At 41.2% G+C, this 22420-nt stretch overlaps 7 protein-coding genes across 7 annotated transcripts; all 7 read left to right on the forward strand.

Moving 5' to 3' along the window:
• Positions 1-227: 227 nt before the first annotated feature.
• LSM04_007927 (Citrate transporter-like domain) lies at positions 228-2408 on the forward strand (the record flags this gene model as incomplete). The annotated part of the gene is made up of 1 exon (XM_067332100.1): positions 228-2408. The coding sequence occupies one exon, from the start codon at positions 228-230 to the stop codon at positions 2406-2408; it is 2181 nt and encodes a 726-aa protein (XP_067194040.1).
• A 646-nt stretch (positions 2409-3054) lies between these two features.
• LSM04_003157 (uncharacterized protein) lies at positions 3055-3417 on the forward strand (the record flags this gene model as incomplete). The annotated part of the gene is made up of 1 exon (XM_067332101.1): positions 3055-3417. One exon carries the CDS (start codon positions 3055-3057, stop codon positions 3415-3417), a length of 363 nt encoding a protein of 120 aa, XP_067194028.1.
• A 2-nt stretch (positions 3418-3419) lies between these two features.
• Positions 3420-3716, forward strand: LSM04_000770 (uncharacterized protein; the record flags this gene model as incomplete). The annotated part of the gene is made up of 1 exon (XM_067332102.1): positions 3420-3716. The coding sequence occupies one exon, from the start codon at positions 3420-3422 to the stop codon at positions 3714-3716; it is 297 nt and encodes a 98-aa protein (XP_067194016.1).
• Positions 3717-3988: 272 nt separating this feature from the next.
• Positions 3989-5149, forward strand: LSM04_000270 (uncharacterized protein; the record flags this gene model as incomplete). The annotated part of the gene is made up of 1 exon (XM_067332105.1): positions 3989-5149. The coding sequence occupies one exon, from the start codon at positions 3989-3991 to the stop codon at positions 5147-5149; it is 1161 nt and encodes a 386-aa protein (XP_067194015.1).
• A 798-nt stretch (positions 5150-5947) lies between these two features.
• LSM04_005673 (Conserved oligomeric Golgi complex subunit 8) lies at positions 5948-7519 on the forward strand (the record flags this gene model as incomplete). Its single annotated transcript, XM_067332106.1, has 1 exon — positions 5948-7519. One exon carries the CDS (start codon positions 5948-5950, stop codon positions 7517-7519), a length of 1572 nt encoding a protein of 523 aa, XP_067194035.1.
• A 345-nt stretch (positions 7520-7864) lies between these two features.
• Positions 7865-8893, forward strand: LSM04_009279 (uncharacterized protein; the record flags this gene model as incomplete). The annotated part of the gene is made up of 1 exon (XM_067332107.1): positions 7865-8893. The coding sequence occupies one exon, from the start codon at positions 7865-7867 to the stop codon at positions 8891-8893; it is 1029 nt and encodes a 342-aa protein (XP_067194045.1).
• A 652-nt stretch (positions 8894-9545) lies between these two features.
• On the forward strand, positions 9546-22364 carry LSM04_003668 (Dynein heavy chain AAA lid domain; the record flags this gene model as incomplete). The annotated part of the gene is made up of 1 exon (XM_067332108.1): positions 9546-22364. The coding sequence occupies one exon, from the start codon at positions 9546-9548 to the stop codon at positions 22362-22364; it is 12819 nt and encodes a 4272-aa protein (XP_067194030.1).
• Between the last annotated feature and the right edge of the window lie 56 nt (positions 22365-22420).

Here is a 22420-nt window from a genome sequence, read left to right on the forward strand (position 1 = left end):
TTATTATTTGTTTTATGGGTTCACTCTCCTCTTTGCAAAACCAGTTGAATTCTTTGTAATAGAACTTTTTAGAAACGGAAACGTTAAGAGCGACACATATACACATTCAGACAATATCAGCTAAAACAAAATAATAAGGGAAAAAAAAAAACGAAAAAAAAAACAAGACGAATATAGTATTCATATAAGAAATTGAATCAAAAGTAAATACCGACCAATTTTAAATCATGAAGTTTGGAAAACGCTTGCAGGAGGAGATGGTGGATCAGTGGAAAGAATTCTATGTCAACTACAAGTCACTGAAACATTTTATCCATCATTCAGAATTAACTGGAGCAGAGTTCAGTCATGCTCTTTTTGAGATGATTTCTAAGGAACTTGAGAAGTCCGAGATATTTTTCCAGGAGTTGCTAGAGGAATTACAGCAAGGTCACGATGACTTACTTGAGCAGGATCCAGATCTACCACTTATGCATCCAAGACGCACGGGTAGATTTTACCGAAAACGATTACATCGTGAACTAACACCTACCCACGAGTCTGGAGAGTCTACTGTGTTTAATAGTTCGCGAGACAGTTCTATGGTAGAGCAAGATACAGAACGACAAAGATGTTTTCCTTCCGCGATAAAAAGTTTTTTTTTAATGATTATAGGAGATTCTCACAAAAAGGAACTTGACGAACACACACCACGGGCTAAGTTTGTGGAATGGCACTCAAGTGCTCATAAACTGCTACATTTCGCGGAATTGAATCTTGAAGCAATCCGAAAGGCTGCAAAAAAGTTAAGAAAATATCGTCGTCGAGAAGGAGATTTTACCCTTTCTATAGAAGCAGAACTCAGTCGATCTCGTTTGGTTACACTGGTTCCCCGGTTGCACGCGCTTATGACAGATATTTGCGCTGATTATGAACGCAAGTACAATGACTCACTTGAACAGTACAAAAATGTAACAATGCAACAATCGTATCATGCAGAATGGAGGTTTGTATTTATTTCTGCCGCTTTATTCTGTCTTTTAATGTTTCTCCCTATTCTTTCAGAATACCCTCCTGCTCATAACTGTGTGGCTCTCTTTGGACTCATAATTTCACTTTGGATTACAGAAGCAATTCCTTTTTTTTGTACTGCAATGCTTATTCCAATTGTGGCAGTTCCTCTTGGTATTATCGCAGACCCACAAACCCATAACGTCGCCACACCCACAGTAGCTTCTGGTATTATATTGGGAAAAGTGATGGATCACGTTCAGATTCTTGTACTTGGAGGATTAACTATTGGAAAAGCACTTGGACGTACAAATATGGAAGCATTTGCCGCTTCTGCTTTGTATCGTTTGACGGCTCACCGTCCTGCCCTTTATCTTTTGGGTGTAATGTTATGTAGTAGTTTTTTATGCGCATTCGTATCTAATGTTGCAGCTCCATTACTTGTTCTGGGTGTTATTCAACGTACTTTATGGGAATTTCCTGAAGATACAGAAGCTCCTCACGGTATTCTACTCGGTTTGGCTTTTGCGTGCAATATTGGGGGTATGTTATCTCCCATTGCGTCACCACAAAATGCTGTAGCACTCTCAGTGCTTAGCTTTCACGAAGTGACATTTGCAGCATGGGTGATCATTGCACTCCCTGTTGTATTATTCTGCGTTATTGCATCTTGGGTCATTATTCTTGTTGTATGGAAACCCTTTAAAGATGTCTCAAGTATTCCATTACAAGTAGTTAATGTGGATGTTGGAAAGGAAGCAACGCTTACAGATCGTGTAGTTGTAGTGTCTGTTTCACTTATTACCATTATTCTTTGGATTCTTACACCAAATTTTCTTTTTGGTGATACTGGGGTTGTTGCACTGATTCCCATCGTCGTCTTCTTCGGTACAGGTATACTGGCAAAAGAAGACTTTAATACTTTGTCATGGCATCTCATGTTTCTTTTGGCCGGAGGAAATATGTTAGGGTTGTGTGCACGTGATTCAAAAATGTTGGATATAATCGCTAATAATTTACATGACACCTTGATTAGCCAACCACCTTATATGACTCTTGTAATTATTATTGCTCTTGTCGCACTTATAACAACGTTTGTTTCACACACTGTAGCCGCCATGGTTCTTCTTCCTATTATTGTAAAGATAGGCTTCTTGTTGCCAAAACAGGAAGGTTTATTTGCTATATCACCTGCAACTATTGTTTTGCTGAGTGCTTTGATGTGTTCCGGTGCAATGGCGTTTCCGATAAGTTCCTTTCCAAATGTAAACTCGCTTCTAGCAGAAGACTCCTCTGGTAGACCGTACCTTAAAGCGAAGGATTTTCTTTTCTGTGGGACACTTATTACGCTTCTCTTTTTTTTATGCTTCATTACGTGGATGGTGCCGTTAACGTACGCTGTTCTCGAGGGCAAATAGTATCCCTATTCTTCTTTAGGTAGTGATGGTAATAATAGTAAAATGAAGATAATGATGTTGCTTGAGGTGACTATAAAAGAAAAAAACAAAGAAAGAATTTTACTTTTTTCTTGTTCTCAAAGGAATTTTATGGGAGTTTGCCTCATACTCTTTTTTTTTACCCTGCATCTTTTTTTTCCCCTTTATTACTGTATTTATTTATTTTATTGTGTTGCAAAGACGAAAAAAAAGAACATTTTTACACGGTGATGACCTGGTACAGCCTATTTTGACTCTTTAAGACGCTTTTTCAATCATATTCTGCTGAAGCCATGTAGTGCCATGGGTACTAAGGCCTACTCGTTCTGCAGTTTTTGCACGTGATCTATATTGCGTCCGATTGTTTAAAAACAGAAGAGGAGGGAAAAAAATAATTTGGCTCTATTTACTTTGATCCATATATTTGCCTACTGTAAACGCCTTAAGCGGAACTCTATGTGTGCGCATTCCATCATATTGACGTTGTACTCGACTTGGATTGAAAATAATCGCATCATGTACATACATAAGGGCATCCGCACCTTCTCTTTCGCTATATTGGTTTCCTGTATTCTTCTTCTTCTTGGGAGGGGTGGAACTTAGATAGATAAGGAAGAGAGTCTGTTAGATGGCGGCACCGTGGATGAGTCTAGACGTATGCGCGTCACTCTATGATCTGGCTAACCTGCCCCGTGAAGTACTTTGTGAGGGCAAAGTTCTCATGTGCCGTGTGGAGTGGGTGTGTGCCCCGCGGGTCCGGGAATTCCACACCGGCCGGGTGTTTAATGTTTGCGGACGTCTGCTCGACGGAGAACCTGTGGCCTCAACAACAACAACAACAACAACAACAACAACAACAACAACAACAACAACAACAACAACGACAACGGCAACAACAGTGATGGTGCCGCTCATGTGTATTTCCACGACGAGTGGGCCGCTGCCGCTGCGTTTGTGGAACCTGGCGATATTGTGGTTTTGGAAGGCCTAGTCATGCACAACGCCCCGCCAGGCGCTGCATTTAACTTCTTCGCCACGCCAATCCCACACGTCTCGACGCTGCGAGTTCTACAGAGTGGCATCCAGGATGACATTATGGAGGTTATGGTGCGGGCAGATGCGCTCGACGTTCCGTGCGTGCGGGTACTTCCAAAGACGCTGCTTGCTCCTTTTCTGTCAAGTGATGTAAATAAAATAAATACCCTTCCTCAGCAAGATACCATCAAAAAACAGGGTGAGAAAAATAAAGAACAGGGGAAGGATGTAGCGATACCACAACCTTTGGATTAAAATTTATCAGGTTCACTATACTTTTTTTTGTAGGTGACAGTGGAAACTTGTGTACATAGTTTTATTTTATTTCCTCTTTCTTCTATTTTTGTTGTTGCTGCGATGGGAAATGGATTCTGTGCGCATGACCCTCTTATTACCTTTTTTATTTTCTTTCTCTTTTTCTCGTCGCCTTTGTTTATACCCTCACACACCAACAACATATATATATATATATATATATATATATATATATATATATGCAGTATAAACAAGGTGAACTGTGGTTTTCCATGTCATTGAAAGTTTGGGTAAAACGTGGTGGGGTTACCGACGCTGAGGCGCTTGGAATTTATGTCCCCGTGGATGGAACGGCTCAGAATGTTGTAGAGGCTTGTCGTGATGTCTTTCGGCACCTGCAGCCATCAGAAGTAGCACTACGCACAGAGGACGGCATAATTGTTGCAATGGCTTCCCCCGCCACCGCACTTCAAAGCCACACGCTAGAGATTGTTGAGATGCCACGGACAGAGGTGAGAAAAAAACACAGTGTTGCTACATCTCTCATAGGTTCGTCACGCACTAGGAAAGAACCAATTCCGCAGAAACAGCAGTTAGAGCGAAAAAATGTACGTGTAGTTCCGTTTGGAGTTACTAAAAAAACGCAATCATCACAAAAGAAGGAAAATCTTGGTGCCTTACCACAAAACCAGAAATGTACTTCTTCTACTCCTGAAGTGAGGAAGAAACCCGTTAGTGTGAAGGAAAACCTTGATCTCCTCTGGGCTGATCTCCCCGCGTTCACACCTGAACCCCTGAATAGGAGTGCACCAGCGGTAGAGAAGGCTTTACAGACTGCGCGGTACACTCATTTGGCTGATCCACATAAGGTCTCTTCAGAGGACCGAGTATCATCTAAAGCGTCGTCGTCTATAAATGGAGAAGATAAGACGCTAAATGCCCTGGAGACATCCTCTAAGAAGAACAATGATTTGCTAGATAGTCCTGGCACGTATGCGAATGATGAGAGCCATGCTAATGTGATTCAAAATTCTGACGTTGCATGCGGTGATCTCACAGGGAGAGAGAAGATGGAGACAGAGACGCGCACAGTTAACAAGTCTGACTTACCACCTTTGGCTGAACCCTTAACATCTGTAGTGAATACGGATGAGGTATCTTCCTTTAGTAATAGTATCATGCCACAATGCGAAGCTACCGTTTCGGGAACAGTGCCTGCTGTCAAAGTGAAACCAGTGTTGATGGAAGGGAAAGGAGGATCTACTGCTGTTGTCACTGCAGAGACAAATTGCTGTGATGTGGTAGATGAAAGTAATAATAATATCACCGACTCTAACTTAAGAGCAGTGGAGGAGAAAAAGGAATTAGATACACGGTGTGAGGGTATTGTTGACTCGCCAGGCCAAAATGCTACCTATTTTGATGAGTGGTAATACACTGAGAATGCATACTTTTGTGGGGACCGCGTCGTAACTTCTTAATATCTTGCGTCTTCACATCTACTCTCGCTCCCTTTTCTTTTTGTTTCTATACCTGTGTGCGTGTGTGCGTGCGTCAGAAAGTGGACAAAGGGGAGAAAGAGAGAAACGTGGGAGGGACCCTATTTTTGCCTAGACTACGTTTCCGTATAATATTGCCGAAAATATGGCGGTTAAGGTTTCGTTTTATGTTTAAATTACCATGTTGAGTCGTTTATGTTTGCATATCTTTTTTTTTTTTTGCTATGCTTTCTGTTCTTCGTTTGCCTGAATTACTGCTACTACTAATATTACTACTACTATGTTGTATATAACATTGCATCTACATTTGACTCTCAGGTGGGATTTGGGGGTCTCTCCGTTTAGGGTCTTCTGGAGACGCATAAATAGTACTGTGTGTATGTGGGGGTGGGATGGGGTGTTGAGTGTTGGGACAAGTGTGTAACAAACCAGAAAACCCCTTTCTAAATGAAGGAAGAAGAAGAAACAAAACGTATGTATGTCTAAAGAATCTTACTAAGGGTTTTTGGTGTCTACTTGCCAAAAATGCTTTTTTTCGATCATTGTTACTGCATGTTTTCTCCTCTTTTTTTTCCTTTCTTCGTGCCTGTTTCCTGTAATATATGTATATACGTATGTCTGTATCTTGAGTCGTCTTTCTCCTGCTGTCTAGTGGCTAGGGAGAAGCATTGTGCGATCAAACAAAACAAAAGAAGAAGGAAGAAAAAAAAAAAATACGAGCGGAGATATACAATGGATGTGGATATAAACGATGAGTCTCGTGTTCGCCGTGACATTGTGGAGGCAACGGTGGAGTACTACCCACTACTCTCCGAGACGCAAGAGGTGAATGTAACAGTAGCTTCTGCGTCTGCAAATGCACTTGCGTGTGTAACGCGGTTGGGTATGACGGTATCGCGACTGCAGGGACTCAATCACGCAATGCTGCGCGTTGGGCAACAGTGGCGCCGCGAGAAACAGACCGCTCTTGCAACTGTTGCACAACATCAGAAGCTGCTCGCGTTTCTAGAGGCTCCCGCCGTCCTTGACGATTGCATTAGGAATGAAATGTACCATGAGGCGCTTATGGTGCTTGAGCATATCACACGATCTGCTCATCCAATGGACAAGGTCCAGCTATTTCGTCGCGTTGAAAATGAGGTTCGCTACAGTTTGGAGAAGGGTCTTGCAGATGTTGTTCTCCCACGCTTGGCGGAGCAGCTAACTGTTGCCTCAGCTGTAAAAGTAACGACTTTTTTTCGGAGACTTGGTCTCGAAGAGAGCCAAATACGTCTTCTTTTTCTTGCTAAACGCGCAGAATATATAGATGGATTGCTATACGAGGCGGAAGAGAGTGGTATGCCGTATTCACGCATTTTTAGATATGTTACAGCTTTTAAGGTTCATGTGAGTGAGGCAATTCTCCAATACACTGCCTGCTTCTCACCAGAGAGCGAAAATGGTTCCTGTAATGAACTCGTGGGGTGGTCCCATGAGAGAGCGTATGTATTTGTTAAAAGCTTCCGTGCATCACTGGAGAAAATCTCCAATGGTTCAGAGTTGGCATCTGTTATTGAACAGTGTTTTAATAGTGCTTCTACTGTGGCACTAGTTCACATGGATGTATCAAGCCTCGTTAATGAGGCCCTCATCTCCCGTGTGAAATCCTTGTTTGCTGATCAGGTTGCCCTTGCAGTGCAATCGTACACAGCTTCCATGATGACTTTCTCATGGCGACCACCAAATGGACTGCAGTGGGGCTCTTTGCAGAGGCGAACAGAGACACCAGCACCACCACCAACAGGAACGACAACAAAAGGAACCGCAATTTCACTTCCACCGCCAATTCCACCTCCAGTTACGCTTGTGCAGTGGATGCCACTTGCGTATGCTCTAAACGGACTTCTTACAGCATTTAACACAATTCGGAAATGTGTCGTTCCTGGCGTGGAACAGTTTTGTGTCACCAGGGTAGAGGGACTGTTACAGACCATGGCGAAGGATCTCGCACGTGATAAGGAACTTCTTATGGCAGTTGAAGGGGGAGAAAAGCAGGTATACCTGCATTTTGTAGATGCATTTGTACATGATTTTTATCCGCACGTTTTGTCATGTGTGCGATTGCTGCTTAGTGATGATGCTCAGCGACTCCTAGCGAGTGGGATGCATAGTAGCATTGAAAGCCTCCGAAGTATTCTTCCATTAGAGAGTACTTCTACGACATGTGACGCTAAGGAACAGGCTGCCAATGTCCCATCTTCAGATCACCTTAGTGTTACTATTACTACTACTGCTACTACTACTGCCGCTGTCCATGATGTGTGAAGATGCATTTCTAGGTAAAGAAGTGAAAAAGAATGACTCCTTGCTGCTTGAAAAGCAATATGTAGTGCGTAGTTCATAAATATGCCCTTCTTTGCATTCTTTTTTCTTTTGCTTTCTTTAATTCTTCTTGTGTTGTTCATTGGTGGTGTCATGATTTGTTTTTCTTCTATCTGAGAGAAACCTTTGTACATCTGCTGCTTTTTTTTTTTTTCGTTCCTTTTCTTTTTCTTTTCGACTTTCCTGTGAACGCCATGAGGAAAAAAGAGTAGGAAAAGAAAAGATCGGAAAAAAGAAAAGAAGAAAGTTTTTTTTTGTAAGAAAAAAAAACTGGGAGAGTACAGAAATATGCTAACTACTCATTACACCCAAGTGGGTACCATGTATACTATTTCCCACGAGGTGGTGAATCGTGTCGCCCTGGAGCGAGATGAGGACAGCCAAACAGCTTTTTATGTGGCGAAACGCGATTACCAACTTACAATGAACCGTATTTCACCTCGTCTACCAGCAACTTTGTCTGAGGTGACGCTGGAATGGAAGGATGATCTCAGTACATACTGCAGCAGCAATCCTGAAAGCATGAATGCCACTAGGAGAATTGCTGACGATGGTTTGGACTGCTCGGAAATTGAAAAGGTATTGAGTGCACGTGCACTCAAACGTTTTGAAGAGGACACAACTGGTGGTCCATCGTGGAAACGCGACGCTCAACCCAAAAAACCATTGGAGGTATTAATGTATCGCGAGTCTCTCGCCCGTCAGGATATTGAGGATGTGGAATATGAGTTCTTCCGTAAGTTAGCAGAGCCCTTTTTCGCAGATCCTTTGGTGCATTTTCTTAAGCTTACAAGAGAGGAACGACAAGAACGCAAGATGATTGAAGATAATTGGATGAGTGAATCACTTCCCTTTCTTGATCACTGTTATATGAAGCAGGTGGATTTCACAGAGGATTTCTTGCGTCGTGCTCTTGCTAAGGGGAGGCGCCCACCACTGAATATAAGATCTCCTCCTCCGCAGTTGACATCCGTTGCGCTGGATGTACAACTGTATCAACCACTGCTGCACCGTTGTGAAACAATACGGCGGGAAACAGAGATGGAAGAAGAAATGGCATTCCTATACCTTCGGCTGGGAGAAGCATCGCAGCGTGACCTTGTTGCTAGTGGTGTTATGCGGGGAAATAAGAAGACAGGATTACTGGACTCGGTGCGACACCCGATTGCAGTGGATGACTATGATCAAGTTGACTTTGCCTTTAAAGCTGAGTTTCGCTATCTTGTCTCTCGTGAGGAGACCGAACGAATGGCAATCATCGATACTTGGCTCTTGGAAAGTGATAAATTATGTAAATCAATAGAAACATCGGTATAATGAATATGGAAATGCAAACACAATAATTTCTGCCTATACAGGAGATTTATATTTATATATTTATATATACATATATATCTATATACATATATATATATATATATATATATATATATATATCTGGACATGTATATCTTGGGCCCTTCATAACAAAACGGGGTCTGATGATTTTTTTTGTGTGTGTTTTCTTTATTTCTCCTTTGGTTTTTCTTCTCCACTGCCTTCTTGTCATTTTTGGCCTTTTTTTTTTATGATGATGATGATGATGTTTGCACTCACCTGTCACTTTCTTTACTATTCGTTGATATCTAACGAATTTCTACAGTTGGGCATTTGCCATTTGTTTTTCTCTCAATAAATATATATATTTCTTGATGCTTTACTTTATCGTATTATTTCTCTTGCTGCTCTTGTTTTCTTTTCTTTTTGTTTTCTCTCTTTCCCCGTTTCGCACTTTGACAAAAGCAGGTGTCGAGTCCCCACGCGAAGAGAGACCCAGTGAAGAAGAAAAGAAGTACATATTGACACACTTATATATATATATATATTTATTTATTTATTTATTTATTTATATTTATATTCTTAGGCACATAGAGAGAGAGAGAGAAAGAGCGAGAACGTGTGCTTGTGTGTGTTCTTGACTGCTGGTAAAATGAATATTGGACCGGACAGCGGGCGGTCGGCGGGCTACGAGCCCACACCGCAAACACGAAAAAAGGCCATTGTGCACCGAAACCCAAATCACGTTGCGAAGGACGTGTACGATGCACTCGGCGGCACAAATCCGCTAATGGCGCGGCTTTACAGCAACGGCATCTCAAGTGGACCGCAACTCGGCGTGCCCAATCGCCTCGCACACGATCAGCCGTGGCACAACACACAAACACACAAACGGACAAACGACGAGTCCACACCACCCACAAACACCGTCGCAGAAGAGAAGAGTAAATCGCTACCAGAGACACATGCACAGGCGCAGCCGTCACCGCACCGCACACTCCAACTGTACAAACAGCCCACCCACTCAAATGAGGAGCTTAAGAAGATGTTTACCACCGGCAGTTATGTGGAAAACAGGGTGTCAACGATATCTCTGAAACGAGGCCGGTCTGTTCCAGGGAAACTTAAAACACTCGCCGATGATGTACAGCAGCATGTGGAAAAGGAGGAAGAAAAACAAGCGGAGAGTGAGAAGGAAAAGGCAGCAGTTACCGAACTGCCTATTGCAGAAGTGAGTTCAATCCCGCGCTTTACAAAGTTGAGATCAAATGCACCGAATGAATTCACGTATCTTGTTATGCGGCCAAGGGGAATTCGTGACCCATACAACCCATATGACCTGCAAGTTGTATCACACAAAGATATTGATCCATCAAATTACTACACCATTTCTGCCACAGGTGTGACAAAGTTCTCTCGTAATGAGGTGGAATTTATTGAACTGCAAACATGGGAGCGAGATTGTCGTATTTTTAATCAACTGAGAGAGTTAGACGTTTTTAGGAATTATAAAAAATGGAAAAGTTTTCTGCTTTGGCGAGGTCTTGTTCGGAATCATGCAATGTCCAACTGCAAAACTTTCTTGACAAGGAACCTATTTCTCGTCCATCCACATCTCTCTGGTGCTTTGCAAACTGTACGACGGATGTGTTTAGATTGTATTAACAACAATAGAATGCATCTTCCTGCGACAGAGACCCGTACATTGGAATCTTTTTGTGCTACTCTAGCAGGTCATTTAAATTTTCAAAGAAATCGTTTGGAAAAAATGATAAAAAGTATTCGTGACACCGTTGAACGTGCATGTAAAGCAGCTATGTTAGCAGCACAATTAGAACGGGAAAGTGTAAATGCCTTACATGCGGAAGAAGAAAAGAAAAAGAAGAAACTCATCGATGTTCGAGAGCTTGGGACACGTCAAAAACCAACTTATATTGAGATGTCACAGAAAAAAGCGGTCTGTCAACGTCTAACGGCATTTATTCGGTTATGTGATTATATCATTATTCACTGTCTAAACAAATTAGCTGCTAAGGCTGTTGAGGATGTCCATGATGATTTCCTTTTCCCAAAGCCTGTACATGTAACAGAGCTAACAGCAAGTGGTGGAGTTAAGGCTGCAGTGAAGTCACGACGACATGAGGCAAACGCAAAAGCAGAAGCTCAAAAAGTTGCCGCTCCTTTTACTGGTCCTATCCTTATCCTTAATGTTCTATACAACGAAGCTGAGGAGTCTATTAATATTACACCTACTCTTCCACAAATTGTAGAATGTGTGGAGGATATTGTAAAGGATTATATTAAGACGTTAAGTGCTATTCCACGGTTGGTTTCAATGGACGCATTTAAGGTGTTTACGGATCACGCAACCGATGACCCACAGAAGGAATTCTCTTCTGGTCCTGCAGTTGGTGAAATGATTGTCTCAGAGGAGGCGTATAAGCAACATATGGCGGCAATGCGCGAGGGTATTACAAAGGCATACGGAGTAGTAGAAGAGTATGCAGGCAGCTTTGAATGTTTTAGAGATATGTTTGTTGAAAATAGTCAACTTAAGGCAGAGGAAGTTGTGCAGAGTAACATGTCTCTTGAGTTCTATCGTCAACGTCTTGCTCTTTACAAGGATGAAAGTGAGGCCATTACGAGTAAAATACCCAACTCAAAGGATGTGGCACTTTTTACAGTACAAACAGAAGCACTTCGTGAATTCTTTAGCCCAAGTCCTGTTGCATGTTTGGAAACGTTTCATCATATTCTTCCTATAATTGCACAACGGCAAAATGAAGCATTACTAGCTGATCTTCAGAGTTGTAATGTCTATCTTTCTGCTCACCCAAAGACGGTAGAGCACTTTGTGGAGTATCTTGCCTACTATAAAGCATTAGAAGGCCGTTTTGATAGTATTGCAGCCTCTTATGATTTTATTCGAGAACTATTTAATTTATTACAAGAAGAAAAAGTAGAAATTAATGAAGAAGTGGAGGAAACGTATCGAAGTGGAACACGACCACAGTTTGAAAAGTTACGTACCTTAATGCAAATTATTGAAGATGGAAAAGATTCTCAACAACGATTCTTTATTCGTAACATTGATGAACAAATGGAGGAACTTCGTCGACGCATTGAAGATGTTTACGATCGTGCTGGTCAACCTATTGTGGCAGATGAAAATGCTGATCTTGATGTGGTGATTGATTTTATCACAAAATTGCAAACAGAGGCTGAAGGTATCGCCGCACGAGAGAAGGAGTTACGACAGTATCAAATTGCCATTGGTGGAGAGGAAACAGTGGTGGATACTATGAGTGATATGTTGAATGATGTGAACATTAAAGCACGATTATGGGTTGGAATGCGGGAGTGGGATACCTTTGCAGAAGAGCACGCCAGCATTCCATTTGATCAATTGGATGTATCATCTATTCAAGAGACTGTGCAGAGATATGTGACAACGGTTAAACAAGTCACATCCAAGTTACCAGGTAATGCCGCCGTCTCGAGATTAAAGTCACGTGTAGAGGAATGGCGTCTTCTTACACCTATACTTCAAGCTCTTACAAATCCAAAAATGAAACTTGAACATACATCAAAGGTGTCAAATGTTGTTGGACTTTTAGAAGATGAAAATGGAACGTCTAAAACACTTGCAGATTGGAATAACCAATTTACAATTGGTATGCTACTTAAAAACAATATTATGAAATATAAGGATGATATTCTTGCTATCAGTGCTGCCGCAACAGAAGAGGATAAACTTCAACAACAGATTGATAAGGTGAACGCTTTATGGAATGGTGGAGGTCCGAAACCACCTATGGAATTTCAATTTCACAATCACAAGGATATCAAAGATCTTTATATATTTGTTGGTTCATCTGTAGAAGATGTTATGGCGTTATTGGAAGACTCTGCAATTGCCATGTCCACTATTGGTTCAAGTCGCTGCTGCCAAGGTGTAATACGTGCACAGGTAGACCGCTGGGAACATCGACTAAAGTATATGCAAGAAAGACTTGATCGTTGGGTGGAACTTCAACGAAATTGGTTATACCTTGAAAATATATTTTCCTCTGCTGAAATTCGTAGTCAATGGAAAGATGATGCAAAACGATTTGAAAAAGTAGATCGTTATTTTCGTGATTTAATGCGTAAAGCTCATGATATGCCTACAGCATATCGTGCATTGCTCATAAATGCACCAGTTGAAGGTAGTGAACAGACAACATCTAAGGCCTATAAATGTGATCTTGAGACGAATATAAAAGAACTGGAAAAGGTATTGGCAAGTTTAGAACGTAAACTAGAAGAAAAACGATGTGCGTTTCCACGTTTCTACTTTCTCAGTAACGATGACCTTCTTGATATTCTTGCAAAAGTTAAAACACCAGATTTAATTATGCCGCATATGTTGAAAATGTTTGATGGTATTAAGACTTTGGAATTTACAGAATCTAACGACATTACCCATCTAGTGTCAATGGAAGGAGAGCGTGTAGAACTTGTAAATAAAAGTATAAAAGCACGAGGACCGGTAGAAATATGGATTGATATGCTGGAACGTGAAATGTTTTCTACACTTCGAAAACATGCTAATACATGCCTTAATGATTATGAGGTGAGAGGTGATCGTACAACGTGGATGTTTCAACATCCCGTTCAACTTGTGCTTATCATGGAACAATTACTATGGACCCGAGGAGTGGAAGAGGCACTAGGTCAACCAGACTCTGAACAGCTTATGTTACGTTTTAAAGATGAAAATTATAAAAAATTGGAAGAACTTGCAGGTCTTACATCACTAAAACTTTCAAAGGTGCAGCGTATTCTTCTTTCTACACTTATTACTATAGATGTTCATGGGCGTGACTTGGTAGATGAAATGTGTGAAAGTGGTGTATTAGAACCGAAAGAATTTGGATGGACAAAACAATTACGTGTATACTGGGAACAAGACACAGATGGATATGGAAATATATTTATACGACAAAATAACTCACGATTTGTTTACGGATACGAGTATTTGGGTGCTCAAGGACGTCTTGTCATTACCCCACTTACAGATCGTATTTACATGACTGTTACAGGTGCGTTAAAACTTCAACTTGGTGCGGCACCAGCAGGTCCTGCAGGAACGGGTAAAACAGAGACCGTAAAGGATTTGGCTAAGAATTTAGCTCGTCAATGTATTGTGTATAATTGTTCTGATGGAGTGACATATAAAATGATGGAAAAATTCTTTTCAGGTCTCATTCAAACCGGAGCATGGACATGTCTAGATGAGTTTAATCGTATTAATATTGAAGTACTCTCTGTGATTGCCTCACAGTTACTTGAAATCAAACTTGCACTACAAAATGGTCTTGAAACTTTTACATTTCAGGGAACACCTAATGTGCGTGTACGACAAACTTACGGTGCCTTCGTAACGATGAATCCTGGATACGCAGGACGTACAGAACTTCCAGATAATTTAAAGATTCTTTTTCGTCCTGTAGCTGTTATGACACCTGATTTCCGTATGATTGCCGAAGTGATTTTATACTCGGAAGGATTTAAAAATGCAAAAGATCTCTCACTTAAGATTACCCAATTGTATAAACTAAGTTCTGAGCAACTATCACCACAGGATCATTATGATTTTGGTATGAGAGCTCTTAAATCTATTCTTGTTATGGCAGGTGATTTAAAACGTTCACAACCAGATGTTGAAGAGGACTTAACCCTTATTGTTGCATGTAATGATTCGAATGTACCAAAATTTGTCGCAGAGGATCTTCCACTCTTTCGTGGTATCATGCAAGATCTCTTTCCTGGTGCTGAGTTCCCAGAACGACAGTATGATGAATTACTTCCTGCTATGCAAAAGAATATTGATTCGAAAAAACTTGTATCATATGATGCTTGGGTTAAAAAAGGTATTCAATTTTATGAAACTCTTATTGTTCGTCATGGTGTTATGTTGGTAGGTGTTACTGGTACAGGAAAGACAGAAATCCGAAACTGTATATCTGATGCACTTACTACAATGTCAGAGGCTGGGTCTACTAACCCTATGGCAAGAAATGTACATCAATTTGTACTAAATCCTAAATCTGTAATGATGCATGAACTCTACGGTCAATTAGATGTTAATACAAATGAGTGGCGAGATGGTGTCCTATCTGTTATTGCAAAAAATTGTGTACGTGACTCTGAGTTAAATAAGGATCATCGTTGGATTGTTTTTGATGGTCCTGTTGATACACTCTGGATTGAATCCCTAAATTCTGTTCTCGATGATTCCAAACTTCTTTGCCTTGACAGTGGAGAACGTATCAAATTACCTGATACAATTCACATGCTATTTGAAGTGGCCGACCTCGCCGTTGCCTCACCCGCTACCGTATCACGTTGTGGTATGGTTTATCTCGATACAGCAGATTTACATTGGAGTGTGGTAGTAAAACACTGGGCAGCATCAAAGTTAGCAGACGCAGGCGGTGAGCCACAATGCCGTGATTTTATTATCTCTCTCTTTGATACTTATGTACAGAAGGGACTTGATTGGTTAGCAACACAGAAGGTACTTATTAATGCTGGTGTAGTAAATGTGGTACAGTCTATGTGTGATCTTTTTACGGCTCTGGTGCATTCTAACCAGGTAAAACTTATGCCTGATCCTCAAGGTGAAACCATACTTCCATTTGACTCCAAAATATTTAAGGAACGTAATGAAATTTGTGGATTACTTTTCGCCTTTTCTTTTGTTTGGTCTATTGGTGGAAACCTAACTCAAGCTTCAATGGATCAATTTGATACTCTTACACGTAATCTGTTAGAGACGGTGGTACGTTTCCCTAATAGCGGTTCTGTGTATGATTATACCATTGACTTCCCTACACGGTTGTTTGTTCCATGGGATAGTCGTATAGAAGAGTTTCACTATGATCCTCAGTTACCCTACTTTAATATTCTCGTTCCAACTATTGATACAGTACGTTACAGCATACTCGCAAAGACATTAATTCAGTTTGGTAAACCATTACTTTTTAACGGTCAGACAGGAGTGGGAAAAACTGTTATTATGATGGATTACCTGACAAAACACAAGGAAGAGTTAAAATTATCTGTTATTGTCTTCCAATTTTCTGCTCAAACTTCTTCAGAACGGACACAAGAATTAATAGAATCTAAATTAAAGCATAAACGTAAAAATATTCTTGGTGCTCCACCTGGGCGAAATGTCGTACTCTTTATTGATGACCTTAACATGCCTGCACTTGAAACTTTTGGTGCATCTCCTCCAATTGAACTTTTACGTCAAATGATGGGAAATGGTGGATTTTACGATCGCAAAATGGCTGGATTCTGGAAACAAGTACAAGATGTGACTGTAGTGGCAGCGTGTGGACCTCCAGAGGGTGGACGTAATCCAGTAACAGCTCGCCTTACAAGTCTTTTTCATCTATTTCATATTCCCACTCTCAATGATGATTCAATGAAACGTATTTTTTACTCCATACTTCATGGTTTCTTTCAAGTGAAAAGCTTCAGTGGAGAAGTACGAGATATGGCTAAATCTCTTGTTGCCGCAAGTGTTGAGATATTTACTAAACTTCGTGAGTCGATGCGACCAAAACCGACAACACCACATTATACGTTTAATTTACGTGATTTGGCTAAAGTGTTTCAAGGGATTACACAAGTAAATCCCCGTGTCTGCAAAGTGCAACGTTCTGTCGTTAGACTTTGGATTCATGAAATCATGCGGTGTTTTTATGATCGTTTAGCTACACATGAGGATCGTCAGTACTTTACAGAGGAACTCATTATGGATTCCCTAACACGTCTCATTCCCGGACAACACTCACATGAAGAATACTTTGAGGGTGATCCTCTCGTTTGGGCAGACTTCTTACGTGTAGGCGCTGCGGAGAGGGTATATGAGGAATTAACAGATTTTAAGAAACTTCCCACACTTTTTGGAGAGTATCAGGATGATTATAATGTCTATTTGAGTGGTGGAATGGGACGAGATGAGGATAGTGGAGGCAATAGTAGTTCATTCCTAAATCTTGTTTTCTTTAAAGATCATTGTGAGCATTTGGTACGTATTATTCGTATCTTACGTCAACCACGTGGTAATGCACTACTTGTGGGTGTTGGTGGTTCTGGAAAACGTTCACTCACACGCCTTGCAGCTTCCATCGCAGATCGACAAACTTTTGAAATCTCTGTCGGAAAGGGTTATTCTATGAATGAATTTCATGAATTTTTACTTGAACTTTACACTAATACTGGAGTACATTGTAAACCTTCTGTGTTCTTACTATCTGATAACCAGATTGTTCACGAAGGAATGTTGGAGGATGTAAACAATATCCTTAACTCTGGAGAAGTTCCTTCGCTTTTTATACCTGATGAACGTGAAAAACGTGTAAACGCATGCTTAGAGGCTGCTCAAGAACGTGGTATAACCGATCGGGATGATGTGTATAGCTTTTTCATTTCACGCGTTCGAGATAATTTACACATCGTCCTTTGCATGAGTCCTGTTGGTGATACTTTTCGTACCCGTTGTCGTCAATTCCCTTCACTTACTAATTGTTGTGCTATTGACTGGTTTGATGAATGGCCACGAGAGGCACTTCTCGGTGTGGCGCAACGCCTCTTTACCGAATCGGAGAGTGCAGTATCTGATCAACTCCTTCCTGTTTTAGCACCACTTTGTGTAGATATTCATACTACTGTAATTGAAGTAGCACATGATTATTGGGAGGAGCAGCGACGACGGTACTATATTACCCCAACGTCATACTTGGAGTTTATTGAACTGTATAAGGCACTCTATAATGAGCAACGATCATTACTTGAGGAACAGCTTTCACGCGTTGTAAATGGTAAGGAAAAAATGAAAGAAACAGATGATACTATTGCCAAGATGAAAGTAGAGATTGAAACTAAACATCCTTTACTAGAAAAAGCCTCAAAAGAGACAGAAGAAGTTGTTGCAGACTTATCTCTTCGACAGTCTAAAGCTAGCGAAGTACAAGTACAGGTTAGAGCTCAACAGGAAAGTGCTGCGGAACAACAAAAGCATGCATCTCGTATTGCCAGTGAGGCTAATGCTAGACTTGCAGAAGCAAAGCCTATTATTGATAAGGCGAAAGCAGCCCTTGATACCATTCAAGCTAGTGACCTTAATGAACTTCGTTCCTTCGCCAATCCACCCTCCGCTGTTCTCAAAACTACACAAGCTTGTATGGTTATGTTTGATCCAAAAGATTTTGGTGGAGCTTGGTCTGGTAATACAGACTGGAAAGGTGCACGTGAATTCCTCTCATACCGACCACTTCTTGATATGATTCGAGGTTATCCTACAGATAACGTTAAGCCAGCAATTTTACAAAAGATTCAAAAATATGTAAATGATGAGGAGTTCACAGTTGAAATTTGTTCACAAAAGGGTTCTCAGACATGTGGTAGTCTTTGTGCATGGGTACATGCCGTAAATGAGTATTCAAAAGTAGTGAAGGAAGTTGCACCAATGCGAGAGGCTGCGGCAGAAGCAGAACGTCATCTTGCAGAAACTAATGAGAAGCTACGTGCTGCACAAGAAATGTTGCGTGAGGTTGAACAGGAACTTTCAGAATTACAAAAGAACTATGAAGCCAGTTCAAAGCGAAAAAAAGATTTAGAAGAAGGATTAAAAATGTGTATCCGACGACTTGAAAATGCGGAAAGTTTGTCAAGTTCTTTAAAGAGTGAAGGTGTACGTTGGGAGGAAAATATCCGACAATTTCGTCAACGAATTGAACTATTACCTTTGCAATCTTTTATGGCAAGTGCCTGTGCGGCATACTTTGGTGCGTTTACGCCACGATTCCGCAAACGTCTAGTGCAACTTTGGCTTTCCAAGTTGGGTGAACATGGATTAGATGCGGCGGACTTCTCTCTCTGTGGTACTTTGGGAGACCCGATGGATATTCTTACTTGGCAAATCAATGGACTACCAACAGATGAAAGTTCAACAGAGAATGCCATTTTGGCGTCTCTCTCCACCGCCCCACGACGTTGGCCACTTTTCATTGATCCACAGGAACAAGGTATAAAATGGCTTTTACAGCAGTACGGAGGTTTGGGCACTACCGGTGCTACTGCTGGTGGTGGTGGTATGAAGAGTCTTGCAAAGACACCATCTACGGTAAAAGTTATTAAATTCACCGAACCAACTTGGATGCGTACACTTGAAACACAAATTCGCCGTGGCGGTGTAGCTATTTTGGATGATGTTGGTGAAACACTTGATCCAGCTCTTGAACCGTTGCTTTCTCGTCGTATTTTTGCAGCTGAGGGTGGTTCACCGCAAATTAAACTAACTCCACAAACTGGAGCTATTGATTATAACCCAAATTTTCGCTTCTTTATGTGTACAAAGTTACCAAATCCTCATTATTTACCTGATATTAGTACTAAAGTCACATTGCTTAATTTTACGGTTACTCTTGATGGTTTAGAGGAACAACTGCTTGGTGAGGTCGTCTCTATTGAGAAGCGTGAGTTAGAGGAGGAAAAAAATCGCATTATTCAAAGTATTTCACACGGTCAGAAAAAACTTCGAACTATTGAGGAAACTATTCTTGGTAAATTAAAATCCACTAAAGGTAATATATTAGATGATAGTGACCTTATAGCGGAACTAAAATCAGCTCAATCGAATGCACATGATCTCAGTGAAAATCAAAAAGAAGCTAATGAAAAAATGAAAATTATTACCTCTACACGTGATCGTTATCGTGATGTGGCTGTTCGTGCTTCAGTTCTCTTTTTTGTATTAGCAGATATTGCTCGTATTGATCCTATGTACCAGTACTCTTTACAATTTTTTGTAAAACTTGTACAACATGAGGTACAAGCTACAGAAAAGCCAAAAGACTATACGGAAGAGGATACGAATATGTTAAGGGATCATCTTGAGAAGATTATTTCGCGACTGACATTAACAACATATGAACAGATTTGTCGAGGTCTTTTTAATAAGGATAAAACTATTCTGTCTCTTCTTATTTGTACTTCTATTCAACGTCATAATCGGGAGTTATTAGAGGATGAATGGCAATATTTTATTCGAGCTTCTGCTCTGGTACCAAGTGATTTGCCACCCCAACCACAAGTTTTATCATTTTTATCACGACAACAATGGGAACTCACTGTTGCCCTCTTTCGTAATGTTGCATGTTTCCGAGAGTTTGAGAAAAGCTTACAAGATGAGAGTGAATCTTGGAAGGAATTTATTCAGTCTGAAGCACCACAAGATGTAAAACTACCAGATGATTGGAATAAAAAATTAAATGCATTCCAGCGTATTCTTCTTATTCGTTGCTTCCGTGAAGAAAAACTTTTCTTTGCTCTAACGGATTATGTAGATCGTACAATGGGTCGTCGTTTCGTGGAACCACCACCTCTCAGTTTGGAAGTTGCATTATCTGATAGTTCTGCAACGGTACCAATTGTGTTTATCCTTTCACAAGGAGCAGATCCAATGGGTATGTTGCAGGCATTCGCACAAAGTCAAGAACAGAAATTGCAATATGTATCACTGGGTCAAGGTCAGGGTGAAAATGCTAAACGGCTTATTGGTAATTGTCGTAAAAATGGTACATGGGCATTATTACAAAACTGTCATTTATCAAAGACGTTTATGCCAGAGTTGGAGTTACAAGTTGCCGCACTACAACAACCAGGTTCAAGTGTGCATTCCGATTTCCGTCTGTGGTTAACATCTATGCCAACCGATTTTTTCCCCATATATGTGTTACAGAATAGTGTTAAACTCACGAATGAACCACCAACAGGACTTAAGGCGAATATGGTCCGTTGCTTTAGTGAAGTTACAGAAGAAGAATTTGAAATCTTTAGTGATAAGGAACGTATGGGTAGTTATCCTAAAGGGATGGCATTCAAAAAACTTCTTTATGGACTCTGCTTTTTCCATTCTGTTATTTTGGAAAGAAAGAAGTTTGGTCCACTTGGCTGGAATGTGCGGTATGAGTGGAATGATACGGACTTCCATGTTTCAAAGCAATGGCTAAGATTATTTTTTGAAGAGCAGGAAGTTATCCCTTGGGAATCTCTTGAGTACATTATTGGACAAATTAACTATGGTGGTCGTGTAACAGATCCACTTGATAGAGGTACATTACAGACCATTTTGCGTAGATATCTTTGTCCTTCTATTATGAATAATGACTTTAAATTTAGTCCTGGTGGAAATTATTATGCACCACCTAATGGTAATTTGGAGAGTTTTATGGATCATATTCAACAAATGTCCCTTGTAGATGAACCAGAAGTATTTGGAATGCATGATAATGCAAACCTGCGATATCAATTGCAAGTTTCTCAATATCTTATGAGTACTATTATTTCTATTCAACCACGTCTTAGCGCTGGTGGTAGTACTAAGACTAGTGGTGATGGAAGGAAAAACAGTAAAGATAGTGAAGAGAGTAATGGTGAATTTGCTGCGACTCCTGAGGAAGAAGTTCGTCGAAAATGTGAAGAATTTGAATCTACATTGCCTAATGTTCTCTCACGCGATGAGGCTGGTCCAAAGACTTTTACGACTCTTGAGAGTGGTTTACCAAATTCCATGTCCACTGTTCTTGCGCATGAAATGGTAAAATACAACAAACTTATTACGACTATGCGAAAGACTGTACATGATCTACAAAAAGCACTTCAAGGTCTCACTGTACTTTCTGCCGATCTTGACGCAATGTATGAGTCCTTCTTGACCGATCAGGTTCCACGTTTATGGAGTACCGTTGCGTACAGTTCTCTCAAACAGCTTGGCTCGTGGTATCGTGATTTCCTGCAGCGTGTGCAGTTCATCCGCACTTGGCTGCAGAAGGGCGAACCGCGGAGTTACTGGATTGGTGGTCTCTTCAACCCGAGTGCCTTCATGACGGGTGTTTATCAGGCCTACTCTCGTGCCGAGGGCGTCTCCGTCGATAAACTCGGCTTCTGCTTTAAAATGCTGGAGGAACCACAGAACAACGACGGTAGTGGGAATAATGAAAACAGTAACCGAAATGATGAGAAGAATACGAATACTAATAATAGCAATAATGAAGTTGTGGAGACGACAACAGGGGCAGGAGCAGCTGCGGCACCGGCACGTGGTTGTTATGTGCACGGTATTTACACCGACTCCTGGCGGTGGGACGCTGCCCGCGGCACGATGGCCGATCCGCTGCCCGGCGAGCCCCACGCGCTGCTCCCCGTCGTGCACTTCCTGCCGGAGCCGCACCACAAAACACCGGAGATGTGGCACCGCATTCCACTTTACCGCACCGTCGTGCGGGCCGGCGTTATCTCCTCGCTTGGCGCCAGCTCCAACTATGTACTTTCCATTGAGGCACCAACAGATAAGGGAAGTGATTACTGGCTGCTCATGGGCGCCGCCTGCGTCTGCGCACTCGCAGTTTAGATGGGAGTGGAAATGCACACCGCATGGTCCTTTGTTTGTTTGTTTTCTTTTCCCTC

This window comes from Trypanosoma melophagium, assembly GCF_022059095.1.
Source record: "Trypanosoma melophagium isolate St. Kilda chromosome Unknown ctg14segment0, whole genome shotgun sequence".
Taxonomy (NCBI): Eukaryota; Euglenozoa; class Kinetoplastea; order Trypanosomatida; family Trypanosomatidae; genus Trypanosoma; species Trypanosoma melophagium.